General features: G+C 36.9%; 1 protein-coding gene across 12 annotated transcripts in view; it reads left to right on the top strand.

The window, feature by feature from the left end:
- PHF21A (PHD finger protein 21A) overlaps positions 1-18432 on the top strand; it is a 147294-nt gene that overhangs the window by 71755 nt on the left and 57107 nt on the right. For all 12 annotated transcript variants that reach the window (XM_026707580.2, XM_087921422.1, XM_026707597.2 and 9 more), the window contains 2 exons: positions 2128-2160; positions 3831-3896. In XM_026707580.2, the coding sequence (XP_026563365.1) occupies positions 2128-2160; positions 3831-3896 (99 nt within the window). The remainder of the gene's footprint in view (positions 1-2127; positions 2161-3830; positions 3897-18432) is intronic.

Below are 18432 nucleotides of genomic sequence, written 5' to 3'. Positions count from 1 at the left end.
TTGCGGGGACTTATAGGCATATTATGTTTTAATAGACTTCTATGACCACTCATTTTAATTACAATTAGTCCTCGACTTATGACCACAATTGAGCCCAAATTTATGTTGCTAAGGGAGACTTTTGTTAAGTGAGTTTTGCCCCATTTTACAGCCTTTCTTGCCACAGTTGTTAAGTGAATCACAGAAGTTATTAGTAACACAGTTGTTAAGTGAATCTGGCTTCTCCATTAACGTTGCTTGTCAGAAGGTTGCAAAACCTGGGATATTGCAACAGTCATAAATATGAGATGTGAAGTGTCTGAAGTTTGATCATATGACTGTGGGGATGCTGCAGTGGTCATATGCGTGAAATATGGTGATAAGTCACAAGTGCCACTGTAACTTTGAATGGTCATTATATGAACTGTTGTAAGTTGAGGACTTCCTGTACATGACTCTGGGTAGCTAATAACATTAAAAATATAAACCATATTAAAAAAATAAAAACATATAAAACCTGGGACAAATTATAAAATTACAAATTATTTTCAGTTAATACAGGCTTGAGCACAGAATCAAGTCTTCAAGATAGGACTTATCTCAAGCCAACAGAGACATGGCCAACCCAATCTCTAAAGGATGGATGCCATAATAGGAAAGGTTCTGTTAGATTATAGTTCTTAAATCAGGGGTCCCCCAACCACTGGGCCGCGGACCGGTCCCGGTCCGTGGATGATTTTGTACCGGGCTGCAAAGAAAATAAAAATAAAATAAAAATGGCGGCTTTCTTCGCCTTCAGTGAATGCTGCTGGGATCAGGGATCAAGGACACAAATGAAAGAAGGGGAGGGAGGAAGCAACCAAAGCCTGTCCTGCTCTCCGGCTCAGTGGCTTCGGTTTCCTCCTGCCTCATTTCTCTCTCAGTCACTCTCTTGCTCCTCCACCAGCCCAGGAAGAAACTGCTTCAAAGAAGCCGGCAGGGTGGCTTTTCCTGTCGGCGCAGCTCCTCCAAAGCGCCCGTTCACCCCCACCCTGCCGCCCGCGGTTCAATCCAGTGCTTCGTTCTGCCTGCCTGCCTGCCTTCGTTTCTGGTTGTTTCGGAGTAGCTTTGGCTGAGAATAATAACTATTCGCCTCTTTTACTCAGCCGAAGCTGCTCCAAAATAACCAGAAACGAAGGCAGGCAGGCAGGCAGAACGGAGCACTGGATTGAACCGTGGGCGGCAGGGTTGGGGTGAACAGGCGCTTCGGAGGAGCTGCGCCGACAGGAAAAGCCACCCTGCCTGCTTCTTTGAAGCAGTTTCTTCCTGGGCTGGTGGAGGAGCAAGAGAGTGACTGAGAGAGGAACGAGGCAGACACCTGAGGGATAAGGCTGAGGGAGGGAGGGAGACACCTGAGGGATGAGGCTGAGGGAGGCAGGGCTGAGAGGCGGGGCTTCTCAGCCATCCTGCAGGGACTTGTTCTGAGCTGCGGAGACAGCCGCGGGTTGCTGCCGCCCAGCGCTCAGTTTTGAAGGCGCTCCTCAGCCCGGTGCAGTTCCTGAATCTGCAGCTGAAACGCTCCGTTTTAAATGTCCCAATAGAAGAGAATATCTGTCGCTCAGGGTTGAAATGAGGAGGCATTGATGCTCCCTGAACTTGGTGGTTTGCTGGCAGACGTTTTATTACCCGACTAGGTAACAACATCAGATGTTATCTAGTCAGGTAATGAAATGTCTGCAAGCAAACCACCAAACTCGGACTCCTCCCCCTCCCCCCTCCTTGAAAAAGTGTCCCCCCCCCGTCCCTCCCCCCCGGTCCTTGAAAAAGTGTTTCTGCGTGAAATTGGTCCCTGGTACAAAAAAGGTTGGGGACCACTGTCTTAAATGGTATCCAGCACATGCCTCTCCTGTTTGATCAGACAGAAATGGTAGAGACAACTGGGAAGACATAGTCCCATAAGTAACCTGACTCCAAGCCATAAAGGGCTTTTAAGGTGACTAGTAGCACCTTGAATTGCACTTGGAAGTATACTGGTAGTCATAACAGTTGATGTAGCAGTGGTGTTAACATTTGTTGAAAAACTGGCAGCACTAAACTTGTCTTTGCTGGATCTTACTAGAAACTTGGAAAATTATAGAAAGTACTAACAAAATTTATCATCTGTTTCAGAAATTGGTTGCCCAAATGAAACAGGATCCACAGGTAAAATATGTTTTATTTGTACTCTTAATTGAATATGATATTATTAATGTTTAATACAAGATCCAATTTTGTGTGTTTGCCTGAATTACTTTTCAAAATTAAATTAAAACATTCATAAAACATATTTAGTATATAAGTATTAGTATGTTTGATGCTTTGTTTTGCTTTTCAGAAAATTGTGATTAATTTTGTGTTTGTTTAAACCAGTGCTTTAACACTTATGCTTGCTTTAATTCATAGTTTGTAATTCTTGTTTGGCAGATAAGCAAAATCATAATTCACTATCAGTGGGTGAATCTATAATTTGCTTTGAACGCAGAAGTAAAATTAAACAGAACATGGAGCTAGAATAGTGAATGAGGTCTGACATGCAGTCATGTTACAGGTAGACTGCAGTTGAGCCCAACATTTCTCTTGCTTAAGCAAGATAGTTCTTAAGTTAGTTTTGCCCCATTTTACAATCTTCCTGGCCACAATTGTTAAGTGAATCACTGCAGTTGTTAATTAAATCATTTGGTCATTAAGAGAATCTGGGAAGGTTACAAATGGTGATCACATGACCCAGGAGAGTGCAACTGTCATAAATACATGTCAGTTGCCAAGCACCCAAACATTGATCATGTGACACAGGGATGTTCCAGTGGTCATAAGTGTGAAAGCTGGTCATAAGTTTTTGTTTTCAGTAACTTTGAATGATCACTAAGTGAATGCTTATAAGTTGATATTCCAGAATAAACCTATATTTTTATTATGTATGAATTAAGTAAGCAGTAGTATCAAATTATATAGTTTAGTGTTATTGTTTATAATTTTTCAAACTGAAAAAGTTATTCTATGCTTTATATAGAAGTTATGACAGATTATGTAATTCAGGTTGTACATTTCCCTATAAAATAGTCATTTATGCATTGAATATTGAAGGAATATTTTATAATTGTAGCGAAATTAAATATCCTATAATACAGAGCACATAGTTGCAATATTATCATATAGAAAAGGGCTGTTTAAACCATTTAATAGGGTGATTGGTGAAGCACTGAGCTCTGGGTACTGTAGTTTCTGCACATTTGTACATAGTCTCAATCAAAGCATTGTCTACATGTACACTACTCTAGTAAATTGTGTTCGAATATGAAATAAAAATTCAAGATTTATAGCTAATAACTATTACTGAGTTTATCATCTTGCCTTAAATGTAGAGAACAAAATTCCAGTAATCTTGATTTTAAGGAACTTGATAATGTTCAGTGAATTTATAATTCATATGTATATGAATTAAAACTTTTGAAGTATATCTGCTTTTACCTCATGCACATTATAAGATCCAGAGGCTGAAGATCAGATTTAGAGATGGGTGATAGTTTTTAACGATCTTTTAAAATAATTTCATTTTTTTCTTTGCAAAGAATAGCCTATAGAGCTTCCATATTTGCTTTCATAGATCATTTGTCCTTATGAATCGTTTCCAGTAAATCATACTTCATATTTTGCCTTCTGTCAACTGTGACATTAGCCTGAGAGTCACTAAACAAATGTACTACCAGGAAATTCAAATGTTCTTTGTACATTTAGATTATTTATTATTTTGGTGTATTTTTGCTTTATTAAGCAGTCTTATTGCAAATCTGTATTAATAAGCAGAATTGTTGTTATACTTTTTTTCTAAGCAGAATGCTGACTTGAAGAAGCAGCTTCATGAACTCCAAGCCAAAATCACAGCTTTGAGTGAAAAACAGGTAGGGAATTGGTATATCTTTGATATGGATTCCAAACATTTACTACTTTAGCAAGTTTGTGTGTTTTTAAAAATAGATGCAGCAAGCTAGCATTTTAGATTTTCTTTAGTGTATATACCAGAACAGAAATAATTATTTTGTATTTGTATCGTGTATGTATGTATGCCTTTGAGTCCTACAGTCTTTGACTCATAGCAACTACTTGGAAAAGTCAATGCAATTTTCTTTTGCCAGTTTCTCAGGACTGAGTAAGTAACCGGATTGAAGTCATCCAGTTGCTTTTTGTGCCTAAGGCAGGACTGGAATTCATGGTCTCCCAGTTTATAGTCCACTAAACTGAATCTCATTTGGGACAATATTTTAAGTGCAGTTTATTTGGGGATGTGCAGGAATCTAGCTTTATAACTGTAATGTTATAAAAGGGTATTGTGTATACTCTAAAAGTATGCATTTTAATGAATATGAATGTACAAAATATTTGATGAATTACAGGAGAGATGTTTAATATACGATGAAAGAGCTGTTCCTTAATAAAATAAAAGTTTCCAGGGTCTTCAGAATTAGCTAAGTAATTCAATATCTTTAAATAAGTAGTATAATTTAAAACAAAAAAACAAATACAGTGGTACACCTAGAGACCTAACTGAATTTGAACAACTTATAATGCAAAACTAAAAACTTTTATTGGGGTTTATTTATAAGTCGTTATTCAAATACAGTACAATCTAGAAATTCAGTTAAACATTTTAGGATTTAAGTAGGACAATTGACTTGCAGCAATGACTGAGAGAAATTAAGTTTACCATGAATATTAGGAAAAATTGATATAAGATGTTTTGCCATTGATAAATTATCCTAGTGTTTATTGCCAAAACAAATAATTCCTTTTCTGAAAATGGCTGGAAATGCAATAATGAGACTGAATTATTCATATAGTATTTGGTAGCAATACATAAAGTCCAACAATTCTGGAAGATAAATTATTTTTATATTTATTTATTATTAGATAATTTTAGAAGTTGAGTCACCTTATCTGCATTTATTTTTCTGTAAATATTACTAAACCTGATATTGCTACCAAATATATTGTATTAGCTCTGTGTAACTAAGCTGCAAGAAGTTTTCTGGTGAATAGAATAGAATACAGTAATTTATTGGCCAAGTGTGATTGGACACCAGAGGAATTTGTCTCTGGTACATAAGCTGTCATTATACATACAAACATGATATAAACAGTGTACATATAAAGAACATGTACAATAAATAATAAGTGTATGTACAAACAAGTTAATATAATCATAAAATACCAATAGGAAAACCTAGAAAAGATGAGGAGGATATATATATATATATATATATATTTATTTATTTCTGAGGTTCTCGCGGGTATTTGTATGTGGATCTTTGGTTGTTCAGGTTTTCTCCCGCGTAAGATTCGAAGTATCTAGGCAACGTTTCGATGAAGTCTCATTCATCATCTTCAGGCTTCTGTCTTCGGCTCTTGCTTCTCAGAGTGATGTGAGATTGCAGCTGCTTCTTCCTTTTAACTGCTAGTGGGGGTGGGACTAGATTGGGTGGGGGCTTGGCTGTGTTCTGATTGGGTGGGGGGGTGTTCTCATTGGTAGGGGGTTTGGCTGTGTTCTGATTGGTTGGGGGGTTGGCCGTGTTCTGATTGGTTGGAGGCGTGTTCTGTTCAGGTGGGGGCTTGGTTGTGCTCAGGTTAGTCTTAGTTGCTGGGGGATTTGAGTTGGTGAGCTGTGATCTTGCTGTTTGGCTTCGAGTTCGTGGTTGTGCTGCATCTTCATAGTGGGTGTCGGTTTGAGATGTCATCGAAACGTTGCCTAGATACTTCGAATCTTACGCGGGAGAAAACCCGAACAAACAAAGATCCACCACACACACATATATATATATATATATATATATATATATATATATATATATATATATATATATATATATATATATATATATATATAATATAATATATATTATATATTATATATTATATATTATATATTATATATTATATATATATATGGCATTCAGCTTTGTTCGGGTATTTTCCCACGTCATTGTAGTTATGCTTTTAAAGTTGTGGCGACGTTTCGGCAGAATCTCATCTGCCATCATCAGGTTTCTTGTACAGACGAACACAATGCAGAAGCCTGATGATGGCAGATGAGATTCTGCCGAAACATTGCTACAACTTTAAAAGCGCAACGATAATGATGTGGGAAAATACCTGAACAAAGCTGAATACCATATATATATATATTCTGAGGTTCTCGCGGGTATTTGTATGTGGATCTTTGGTTGTTGGGTTTTCTCGCGTAAGATTCGAAGTATCTAGAGCAACGTTTGATGAAGTCTCATTCATCATCTTCAGGCTTCTGTCTTGGCTCTTGCTTCTCACTCTGAGAAGCAAGAGCCAAAACAGAAGCCTGAAGATGATGAATGAGACTTCATCAAACGTTGCCTAGATACTCAATCTTCAGCGGAGAAAACCCAACAACCAAAGATCTATATATATATATATATATATATATATATATATATATATATATATATATATATATGAAAAAGCTGTCCTTATGTTTAGTTGTTTTGGCATGCAATGCTCTATACCAGTTCCTGAGGGGAAAGTTTGAAACAGTTTATGACTGGGATGTGCGGTGTCTGTAGATATTTTCTCAGCCCATTTTTGAACTTTGCTGTATACTGGTCCTCAATGGAAGGCAGATTGGTTGCAGATGTTTTTTTTTCTGCAGTCCTAACTATCTATTGAAGTCTATACCCGTCCTATTTAACAACAACTCTGGAGCGCACAACAGATATAAACTAAATGTAAACCACTCCAAACTCGATTGCAGGAAGCATGATTTCAGCAACAGAGTGCTCAATGTCTGGAACTCACTACCTGATTCTGTTGTCACCTGCTCAAACCCCCACTCCTTTGCCCTCAAACTAACTTCTGTTGACTTCATCCCATTCCTAAGAGGTCTGTAAGGGGCGTGCATAAGCGCACAATCGTGCCTACTGTCCCTGTCCTACTGTCCCCAATTATTAGTTCCTATTTCTTGGATTTAAACTTATGTTTATTCTTGTTTCTGTTATATTGTAAGCTTTTGACAAATAAATAAAAATAAATAAAAATATCTGATTGCTGTAGCAAACCAGACAGTTATAGAAGTACAAATTACAGATTCAATCATTCTTCTGTAGAACTGTATCATCAGCTCCTAGGGCAGTCTGAATTTTCTGAATTGATGCAGGAAGAACATTTTTATTGTGGCTTTTAATAGTTTGGGTGATTCTAATGTTAGGTGTAATAAAATAAAAAATAATTTATTTAATAATTTATTATTTTAAATTATAAGTAATTTTATTGGAAATTGCACATAATCTTCAAAAAATGCAAACAAAATGGTAAACCATGTATACAGCTTTGTATATACAGCAAACAGAACTATGCATCAGGGAGTATACCTCAATGTTAATAATAATTTCCTATCTGAAAAACAGGTATAATGCAATATAAAATTTGACTTCAAACTATGTATGTATACATTTATCATATTTAAAATATTGGTATTGTTATCGTATTTTAATATATTAGCTTCTGCTTGAATTGTTACATTTGAACATGTGTACAATTGTACAATTTTTACATTTAAAAGAAAATTTTAATTATTGCGACTCATTTATTGTCCAATTTAGTTGGCTATTGAATTGAACTTTACCATTTGAAATCTTACTTTAATGCTAGAAGATTTCCTATGCAGCCCTGATCTGATGCTAGATCAGTGCTGAAGTAACTGGTGTATAAATTTTCTCATTCATAGTGGCATGGTCAATAAAAATGAAAGTTTCGTTTCTGATTTTCAGTAAAAGTTTTATTAGCTTTGTATCATGAACTATATTATCTAATTGTTTAAGGGGGGCTAATTTTCATATTTTAGAGAAATTGCAACCTCTTATCTTCTTTTTCTGAGAAAAAAAGAAAAAAAATGATCAGGTTGCAATGAATAATCTGTAAGATAGGAACTAATTGTGCTTTCATGGCAAATCCCATCAGTAACTTACATTTCTCACATTAATACAGTGAACTATTTTAAATTAATCAATTCCTTGGTTAGCCACAAGGTTTTCTAATATTCAGAAACGTTTCATATGCTAATAGATGAATTTGCAATTATTCTTTACATAAATAAAGAAAATAGACCTTTGCATTGTGATGGTATTTATAATTTTGTTAAAATAGATATATGGTGTTTTCCTTATTTTGTATCAGAGATCCTTCATTTTAGGGAGCTACATTCTATAACAAAGACTGTATAACATTTTTTTATTTGTGAACTTTTGGAAAATATTCATTTTTAACTATTAATCTTTTATATATGTGTGTGTGTGTGTGTGAGAGAGAGAGAGAGAGAGACAAAGACTGTCAGATAAAAACAATGTAGCTTGTGCTTTTGATTGAATTACAATTGAAATTGATTACAAGTATTGAATGTTCTGCATAGAACTTTGTATACAAGCTCTTTTTATTTGGAAAATACTTCATAGTGTTAATATTATATTGACAAAATAAGAAAAAGAGATTATGAAGTGATATATTGACCTATATTTCATAATGAACTTGACAGAAATAGGGCTCATGTACCTGCAGTTTCAACTGATGAACCTTACATGTCTTTCTACAAAAAGTTATTTTTTTTAAAAAAAGGTTTGTCCCTAGAATAAAAATAAATTAAAATCACAGGTATTTTAAAGGGATTAAAATAATTTAAGTGACTAGCTCAATGTTACCCAGTTATCTTTGTGCCTAAGGTACCTACGGTGGGACAAGAACTCAGTCTCCCAATTTCTAGCCTGATGGCTTAATTGCTACACCAAACTCAGTACTTCTTTATATATAACTTAAAACGTAGTATTTGAACCCCTTTACAGTTCTCAGGGCCAGCTATGTCATTTACTTGAGATATATGAGTTAATATAACAACAAGTAGTGTGTTGGGTAAGAACTGCACCTTGTGTGTTTTGCTGCCAACTCTATATCCCCTAAGCTAGAGGTTCCCAACCCCTAGGCCACCACCCACTACCAGGCTGGGGCCTATTTGAACCTGGGCTGCCAGAACAACAGGCTGACATGCTACTCACATGGGCCGGTTCCTTTCTCCCACCTCATCCCCTTCCCCAGTTTGCCAAGCTGTAAAGGTTTGAGGCCACTACCCTAAGCTATGTTGCTTACCTCCAGTATGGTAAAAGATATGGTCCTGTCCTAATTGTTGTTTGAACTGAAATGTGCTCATGAAATCAGATAGAAGTTCCATTTGATCCTTTATCTCAAGCTGAAACATGTTTTAAAGCCAGCTTTGCACAAGAAGATGGCTATAACAGCAAAGCTGTCTCTCAAACCACCTGATGCGTTGCTCAAGTTCTACATGTAAGCTGTTACCCTGTTGTCATGTATAACTAAGTAAAGAGAAGAGTCAGATCCTATAAAGAAGGAACATGATTACCTTAGAGTGTTGTTGGCAGTTGAGATTCAAAGTGTGGCCTGATGGTGGCAGGTCAAGAAAAAGGGTAGGGGGAGAGAAGAGTCTGCAAGAAGAAAGCAAGAGAAGAAAGAAGAAAACAAAGAAATCCAAAGAAGTTAAGAGATAGTGGGATAGCGGGTAGGGTAGTATTTTCAACAAAATATCAGTGAAGCCTATGTAACTAGCCCAGACTAACCATATGAATATTCTAGATATTGGATTAGGTAGTTGGTCATTTGAATTGATTGGGACATGCGTGTGGAGGAAGCACTGAAAGAGCAAGAAGCTTATATGTGTAGCTGCATCCCAAAAAGGAATGATGCTGAAAGAAGAATGGGGAAGAAGAGAAAAAGATCCTATTACTTCCCTTCTCCCTCTCTTAGGAGTGCCAAGCAGCTAGATCCTTTTAAGTTGTGTTCATAGACTCAGGCTAGAGCAGCCTCTCGTTAATGGAAAAAAACACTGAAGACAAGAAGATAGAGGAAGAGTGCCTATCATGAACATTAACTTTATAATTTTTAAAAAATTAAACCATTTGCTACCCATCTTGTTTCAAAGCAAGTTTGAGTGGCTTTCAGCATGAAAAGTGTTAAAATAATAAAAGATAAATATTTCTAAAACAATAAAAATGGAAATAGCAATCAAAAATAGAATTACAGTTAAAAAAATAAAGAAGAAGCAGGATGTGCAGGAGGAGACGTGGGGTTGTCTCTTAATTCATCAACCACCTCTAGCATGATGCTCTGCCATTGGGGCTCCAAGCCATCTGGGAGAGCCAAGTCTTCAGGCCCTTATGGAAGGTAAAAAGGATGGGAGCCAATCTCTCACTTCAAGGGGTAGGATATTCCAGAGGTTAGAAGCCACAGCAGAGAAGGCCCTTCTCCTGGATCCCACCAGCTAGAATTCCTTAACCAATAGGGCTTATAGTATGCCTCCTTGGCTGGTGCAGATGGGGCAGGCCAGTCCCAATGTAGTGAGATGGTTCCTCAAGTAACCTCGACCAATGCTATGTAGGGCTTTAAGGCAGGGGTAGGATTCTACCGGTTCGCATCTATTCACTGGAACCAGTTGTTAACATTCTAAGCAGTTTGGAGAACCGTTTGTTAGAAGAAATTAGTGGCCTAATCCTGTAAGGAAGGCAGGAAGGAAACATTCTGGTGTTGCTTACAGAAACTGCCTCTCCGTTGACCCTTATTACATTCTTGGCAGGACTAGAGTTCCTGTCTCAGGAACGTCTCTGGAGTTTTTTTCCCCTCCTTTGCTGGTACTTTGCATTCAAAGTTACAACGGAACTGAAAAAAGTTACTTATGACCATTTTTCACACTTACGACTTATGACCACCAAGCCATGTCCACCCAGTCACATGACTACCTAAGCCATGCCCACCACCTAAGCCATGCCCACTACCTAAGCCACACCCACAGAACTGATTGTTAAAAAAATTGAATCCCTCCCCTATTTTAAGGGTAATAACCGACACCTTGACTTGCACCTGGAAACAAGCTGGCAGCCATTGTAGCTTGTGAAGCAATGGTGTAACATGGGCCACAGAATTACTGAATCAAGACCAGAAGACCAACACTTTATTATTCCTAATAAATACTATGTGCTATGGTTCTCTAGAGAAGCTTTACAAGGAAAAATGGAGAGAAGCCCATTGCACTGGAACCACCCAGAAAAATGCTTTCTCCGAATCCTTGGCAAAATGAAAAAGGCAACATTAAAGTTACAATAAAAATTTACTGACTGTAGATGAAAGAGTCACTATGAAGTAGTCTTAAAAAAAAACTAGTCAAAAGTATACAGAAAAACAAATGATCTAATTGCTGTGGGTAAAATGTAGAACAAAGATAGGCAGTGGTAAATAGTAAAGCACTAGTACCTTTTTGCAATACAGGTAGCCCTCGACTTAACAACAGTTCATTTAGTGACCAAAGTTAATAATGGCATTGAAAAAAGTGACTTATCACCATTTTCCACAGTTACGAACTTTGCAGCATCCCCATAATCACATATTCAGAATTTAGATGCTTGGCAACTGGTTCATATTTATGACCATTGCTGTGTCCAAAGGTCATGTTGTGGCCTTCTGACAAACAAAAAGTCAATGGGGAAACCATGTTACCAAGTCAACAACTGCAACGATTCATGTAACAACTAATTTTGTTCTCTCTGATTATGAAAAAAGTGTTACATAGAGAATAATGAAACACTCCGCATTTATTACAATATTTACTTTTTTGGATTCTTTCTCCTTGATTGCCTGCCTGTTCCAAGGAGTGGGTTTTGTTCTGTTTTCACCAATAAACAGTATAATTGGAGAGAGCAAGAAAATACATTCATTTGTTTATTGGTACTGTAAAAAGGGAGCACTAGTGCTTTGTTATTGACACCTGTGAAATTTCTGTGAGAATTGAATTGATAGCATGAAAAAAATTATCTACAATTAATCACTTTTCTTCCAAAATGTATTTCCAATCTGTAATTATATTTGTGATTTTAAATTTATGTTGAAAAAGTTTTGCCTACATATAAAAAGTTACTTTTGTTAAAACAAAAGTGTTTCTTTTGTCACAATATTTATCTGGAGTAATTGATGTGATAGGAGAATTTATAACAATTTGACAACCTTCAACTTGTAACGTTTCAAAGGTATTCATTTTTTATTTGTCCCAAGTTTTTGCCTTGTGTTTACCCTTCCTTTTGTAGAGGTTGGTGGAAGAAATCCTTTTCGTTATTATTATAAATTGTGCTTTATTTTAGATATTAATTAAAAACACTCTACTTTACTGCAAATATTGGTAAAGTTGCTGGAAATCAAATTACATTGTAAATTATGCTCCCAAAGAATGTTTTACAAGTAGTAGTATAATTTTATTTTTACTTCTATTTTTTTATTTTACTTCCTTTTCTTTCCTTTCATATAGATAATTTTTAAGCTGGCTCATAAATATAAGCATATTATAAATGGAAAAACAAAGAGATAGAGAAATTGAGTTTTTTTCTTCTTGTTATGGTTTTAGTGCTTTCATAATTTATGGCTTTTGTTTTATGTCTGTATTTACATTGCTATTTTGGTTTTTATAAATTGTTTGAAGCAGTCCCCAACCCCGGGCAGTGATGGAATAAGTCAACAAATATCTTTCTGCCCTTATATTAATTATGAGCGGCGGGTGGGCAACTTTCTTTAGAATATAATGTAACAATATATGTTTTCAAACTAAAATACATAGAAGATACTTTGACACATTTATTCTGGAGAGATCATGAGAATAAGTTCTATACACAATTGGTTTACATGGGTCACTGACCTATACGACATTCTGCAAGTGAAGAATATTTTTTATTGTACTTTTCTTTACAGTTTAAAGGATTATCATTTTTATTAGATTTTTCCTTCCCTATAGTTCAGGAGAAAATTTAAAGAATAATGAAAGAAGTGTGACATTAAGCATTTTGCTTTCATCTGTATATGGGAAAGCACAAAATTCAGGGAAGCATGTCTATATTGAGCTATGTCTAAAACTTAATATTCTCTCAATAGAACAGATTTTTGCTTGCAAATTAAATGTTCTCCTTATAAATTGTTGTTTTCAACAACAATTAAAAATTGTTTTAATAAATGTTTTTTTCCTTATAAATAAACATTCAAAAATTCCTTTTGGTCCTAGCTAGCATTATTTTCATTTTTACAAGAGCATAACAATTTGTAAAAGCCATTTTTCTTCATTTAGGAGTAGTGGACTTTAAAACAGATTGTTGTAAAATAAAGAATATTTGGCATATCTTTCATAACATAGATGTTGGTGATATAAATAATGGCCAGAACCTATGCTTTGGAATATACACTGCTCAAAAAAATAAACACAAAAATAAGACATCCTAGATCTGAATGAATGAAATATTCTTATGAAATACTTTGTTCATTACATAGTTGAATGTGCTGACAACAAAATCACACAAAAATTATCAATGGAAATCAAATTTAGCAACCGATGGAGGTCTGGATTTGGAGTTACACTCAAAATTAAAGTGGAAAAAAACACTAGAGGCTGATCCAACTTTGATGTCATGTCCTTAAAACAAGTTAAAATGAGGCTCAGTAGTGTGTGTAGCCTCCACTTGCCTTTATGACCTCCCTACAACGCCTCGGCATGCTCCTGATGAGGTGGCAGATGGTCTCCTGAGGGATCTCCTTCCACACCTGGACTAAAGCATTCCCCAACTCCTGGACAGTCTGTGGTGCAACGTGGCATTGGTGGATGGAGCGAGACATGATGTCCCAGATGTGCTCAATTGGATTCAGGTCTGGGGAACGGGAGGGCCAGTCCATAGCATCAATGCCTTCGTCTTGCAGAAACTGCTGACACACTCCAGCCACATGAGGTATAGCATTGTCTTGCATTAGGAGGAACCCAGGGCCAACCACACCAGCATATGGTCTCACAAGGGGTCTGAGGATCTCATCTCGATACCTAATGGCAGTCAGGCTACCTTTGGCGAGCACATGGAGGGCTGTACGGCCCCCTAAAGAAATGCCACCCCATACCATTACTGACCCACTGCCAAACCGGTTATGCTGGAGGATGTTGCAGGCAGCAGAACGTTCTCCACGGTGTCTCCAGACCCTGTCATGTCTGTCATGTGCTCAGTGTGAACCTGCTTTCATCTGTGAAGAGCACAGGGTGCCAGTGGCGAATTTGCCAATCTTGGTATTCTCTGGCAAATGCCAAACGTCCTGCACGGTGTTGGGCTGTCAGCACAACCCCCACCTGTGGACGTCGGGCCCTCATACCACCCTCATGGAGTCTGTTCCTGACCATTTGAGCAGCCACATGCACATTTGTGGCCCGCTAGAGGCCATTTTGCAGGGCTCTGGCAGTGTTGCTCCTGTCCCTCCTTGCACAAAGGTGGAGGTAGCGGTCCCGGTGCTGGGTTGTTGCCCTCCTACGGCTTCCTCCACGTCTCCTGATGTACTGGCATGTCTCCTGGAAGCGCCTCCATGCTCTGGATACTACCCTGACAGACACAGCAAACCTTCTTGCCACAGCTCGCATTGATGTGCCATCCTGGATGAGCTGCACTACCTGAGCCACTTGTGTGGGTTGTAGACTCCGTCTCATGCTACCACTACAGTGACAGCACCACCAGCATTCAAAAGTGACCAAACCATCAGCCAGAAAGCATAGGAACTGAGAAGTGGTCTGTGGTCTCTACCTGCAGAACCACTCCTTTATTGGGGATGTCTTGCTAACTGCCTATGCTTTCCACCTGTTGTCTATTCCATTTGCACAACAGCATGTGAAATTGATTGTCAACCAGTGTTGCTGCCTAAGTGGACAATTTGATTTCACAGAAGTGTGATTGACTTGGAGTTACATTGTGTTGTTTAAGTGTTCCCTTTATTTTTTTGAGCAGTGTATTATAAATGGACTTGTTGATTGCCAATGAGGCAAAACTTTTTGAGAAAGAGTTAAATAATGTTAAAATGGAGAGGGATTCCTCAGAAAATAGAAATGTTCCTTAGTTTGGCCCATTTCTTTTGCAGTTTTTCAATGTAAAATTCTATGTACAAATTTAAGATAACTTTGTAATTTGACACTTATCATCCCTGACCAATTGCAGTTTCCTGCAACTGTTACTTCCGACTCTGAGCTAGCACAGTTGTTTTAAGTGTCTGAAGTTTTGCAAGTACTAGCTGTAATTCCTTTGGGAAAGAAATGGGACATTATGTACTGATGCACTATCTAATATACAACAAATATTTAAATGTAGAACTGTTGGTCCTTTGAAGTCTAGAAGAGCACAGAATGAATTTGTACATTAATTTTTTAGTCTGTTCCAGTAGGAGAAGATAGCAGCAGAGGCTCTGTAAGTGTTCTACTGTGTATGACACTTTAAGTTTTAGCCTAGGAATAAGAAGACCCAGGTTTATATATCTAAATGATGATAACCCTTACTAGGAAGTTTAGGCCTGTCATTGCTTATAAGGCTATTGTGTGAGGTTAAAATATTTATTTTTGAATTTCTAAACGAAAGGTATGTTAGTTGTGAAACAAATGGCTTTTAGAGCTGAAAATATATTAATATCAATTTTGAAGCCTAGTCAATTTGGTAGTATTGATTGATAGATTGATCAATTGATTGATTATGTGCTATCCAAACAGTATCTATTTGTGGGAACAACGTAGATATTTCTCCATGATGATCTGTCCCTAACTTGGTTCTTTAGAACTTCCAATCATGCACCTATTGCCACTATAACTGAGTCCATCTATGTTGTTTCCTTGCACCTTTCCTAGCATTAGAGCCTTCTCCAGGGGGTTTGATCTTAATGTGTCCAAAGTAGGGTAATTTGAAGATGGAAAATTAAATTTATCATTGTTTGGAAGAATTTCTGTGATAAAAATGAATGTATTACCTAGAATGTTTCTGTTTCAAACAATATCTGTTTTGAAAAATGACACACCTTTTAAACAATGGCAAAAATGTATGCCTAGATTTATATAGCAAGGTAAAAAAAAATCAACGGTTAAATATATACATTTCTTCAAGATGTAGAAGAAAAAGGAGGATTAGGATTACTTGATTTTAAATTGTATTTTGCAGCCTGCTTTTTTGTCTGAGTAAAAAAAGGAGTTTTACTGAGAAATGAAATAATGCTAGAATTAGAACATAACTGAGATTTGGTTGGCATGGATTTTTATGGTATGGTAAACTTAATATAAATTTTAAAACATCATGGGAGGAATGCCAAATTAAGAATATTGTGCCTGAAAATAGCTTTATAGGTCTCAGCACAGGAAGCATTTTATAAAAAAGAAATATCAGGCAAAAATAAATAGTTAGCATATCAAAATCGATTAATACAGGAAGATAGGGAACTTAATAGTCCATTGGAATTGATCAGCTAATAAATATAGATTTAAAAAATCAGATTAAATAATAAAAAATTTAAATTGTTGAAATCTTGCGAGTTTGTGAAGTCTGATTTTTTTCACATGTGATTTCAGAAAAGAATTCCAAAATATCAGAGAAATTTTAAAATCTTTTGTGATAAAATTGCTGAAAACTTGCAAGATTTTGACTATTTGTTTTTTCTCACCAATTCCAAACTGATATAAGCGATTTGCCCACTGCATTATTCCCAAATACTTTCTGTTCACATTTAAGAGACAAGAAAATGAAACTGTTTTTACAGAAAACATGAACTTCTACTGAGGATTTTGAAAACTTATACTAAAGAAGACAAAAGATACAGTGTTCTACCAGTAACCTTCTGAAATCAGGTGCACATAGTCATAAGTTAAGAATAGTCATATCTTTTGAAGACTTCTTACTGAATCCATTGTATTTAAAAAAGCTATGAAAACTGCAGGTATATCAGTGAGCTGCAGCAAGGTACTTATTACACAAGATTATATAGCTTTCATTGTTTTTCATGATAGGATGTGGAAATAAAAGTTTGCAGTGGCCAGTATGAGCTCTTCCTGCTTTGTTTTCTCCCCTGGGACTTTTAGGCATTACAAAGAGCATTGCATCACATCTGGTTTCCAATGATAAAAGGAAAATGCTGGGAATGACAGAATCTAGGTATGTGGAGGAAGATTTGTGTTGTGCAGGGGAGCAGAAAGGAAGAATTTGCAGTTGAAGGACTGGAGCATTTGTCAGCTCAACAGGCAACTGAGGGTAAAGGAGGAGCAGATTTGGACTTAATTAAACCAGCTGATAGGAGAAGCAAAACCCAGCAGCTTCACTACTCCAACAGCTGACAGGTAGTCCTCAACTTAAAACCACAGCTGAGCCCGGAATGTTAGTCATAAGTTGTTGTGATTGTTAAGTGGGCCACCAAGGGATCAGACTCAATTTTATGACTCTTTTATTAAGTTGTAAAGCAAGTCACTCTTTTCTGTCAGAAAATGGCAAATTTTTATAAATCACAATTGTGGGATGCTGAAACAGGTGCTTGAAATGTAATTATGCGGGGGGTGGGGGACCAGAAATGTATGAATTATAAATTAATAGACTGTTGTGTGTAACTTTTGTCTTATCCCAGGACAATCACATACAAATACACAAAGGGATGGTTTTGTTCTCTGTACTAAACTAGTCTTGCCAACATACACATTTGCAGTATAGAGGCAAGTTACTGTTCCCTTGCCTCCCCTTCCCAGATATAGCAAATTTGGCTTGCACGTCTTCCAAAATGAAGCGGCATGTAAAAGAAAGTATCAGGTGGAGTCTGAAGGTCCAAGTTTGTAACAGATTTGTCAGCAGTCCAGATTCAAAATAGGATTACGAAGTTCCAAGCCAAGGCATATGGAATGGACTTAATGGCTGGTTGTTGCCAGTAGAGAGCTTGAAATTTTTGTTCTGTTTTAATAGAAGCAGACCCTCTCTAACCCATTTAGCTGGGTGAGATTCCTTCTGCATGAACAACAGTCTCACAGAGTCCCTTTGCTCTACTCTCTTTGCAGCCCGCAGCCTTGTGTTGGGAGCAGGCAGTAATTCCACACTCATCTTTTTAGAGAATGCTGGCATATTTCTGTGATTTTATCCTATCTCCTTAGTTGCCCCTGTATATTAGACGGCAATTTGTCTGATGGCATTGGAGCTGGCTGCTTGTCTGTCAGTACTTCTGAAGCTGGCTCTGGCATTGGCTGCTCATCATCACTCCCCTCCTTTGATTCTGAATGTGAGCTCATTATGACAACTTCAAACAGTCGTTAAGTGACTGTAAGTTGAGATCTATCTGTACAGCCAGCCAGGAGCTGGTAAAGCACCTTTTCTCTTCTCAGCCCAGGCTGAGAAACTGCCTTGCTAAAGCCTCGGCAACAGTTTAGCAAAGCAACTGATAGCAACAGAAGCCAATTTAAAGGTGACTACATATTGACTCAAAGCAATGAAGATTCAAGCAATAAAGAATAGATTGTTTAGAAATAAACACACATTGCTTGGTAGACATACATGTTAGTGTAGTGTAGTGTATAGT

Source organism: Pseudonaja textilis, chromosome 1 (assembly GCF_049901715.1).
Source record: "Pseudonaja textilis isolate UNSWEBS1 chromosome 1, rPseTex1.2, whole genome shotgun sequence".
Taxonomy (NCBI): domain Eukaryota; kingdom Metazoa; phylum Chordata; class Lepidosauria; order Squamata; family Elapidae; genus Pseudonaja; species Pseudonaja textilis.
The sequence above is the reverse complement of the archived record's forward strand: the minus strand, read 5'-3'. Positions and strand labels throughout refer to the sequence as shown.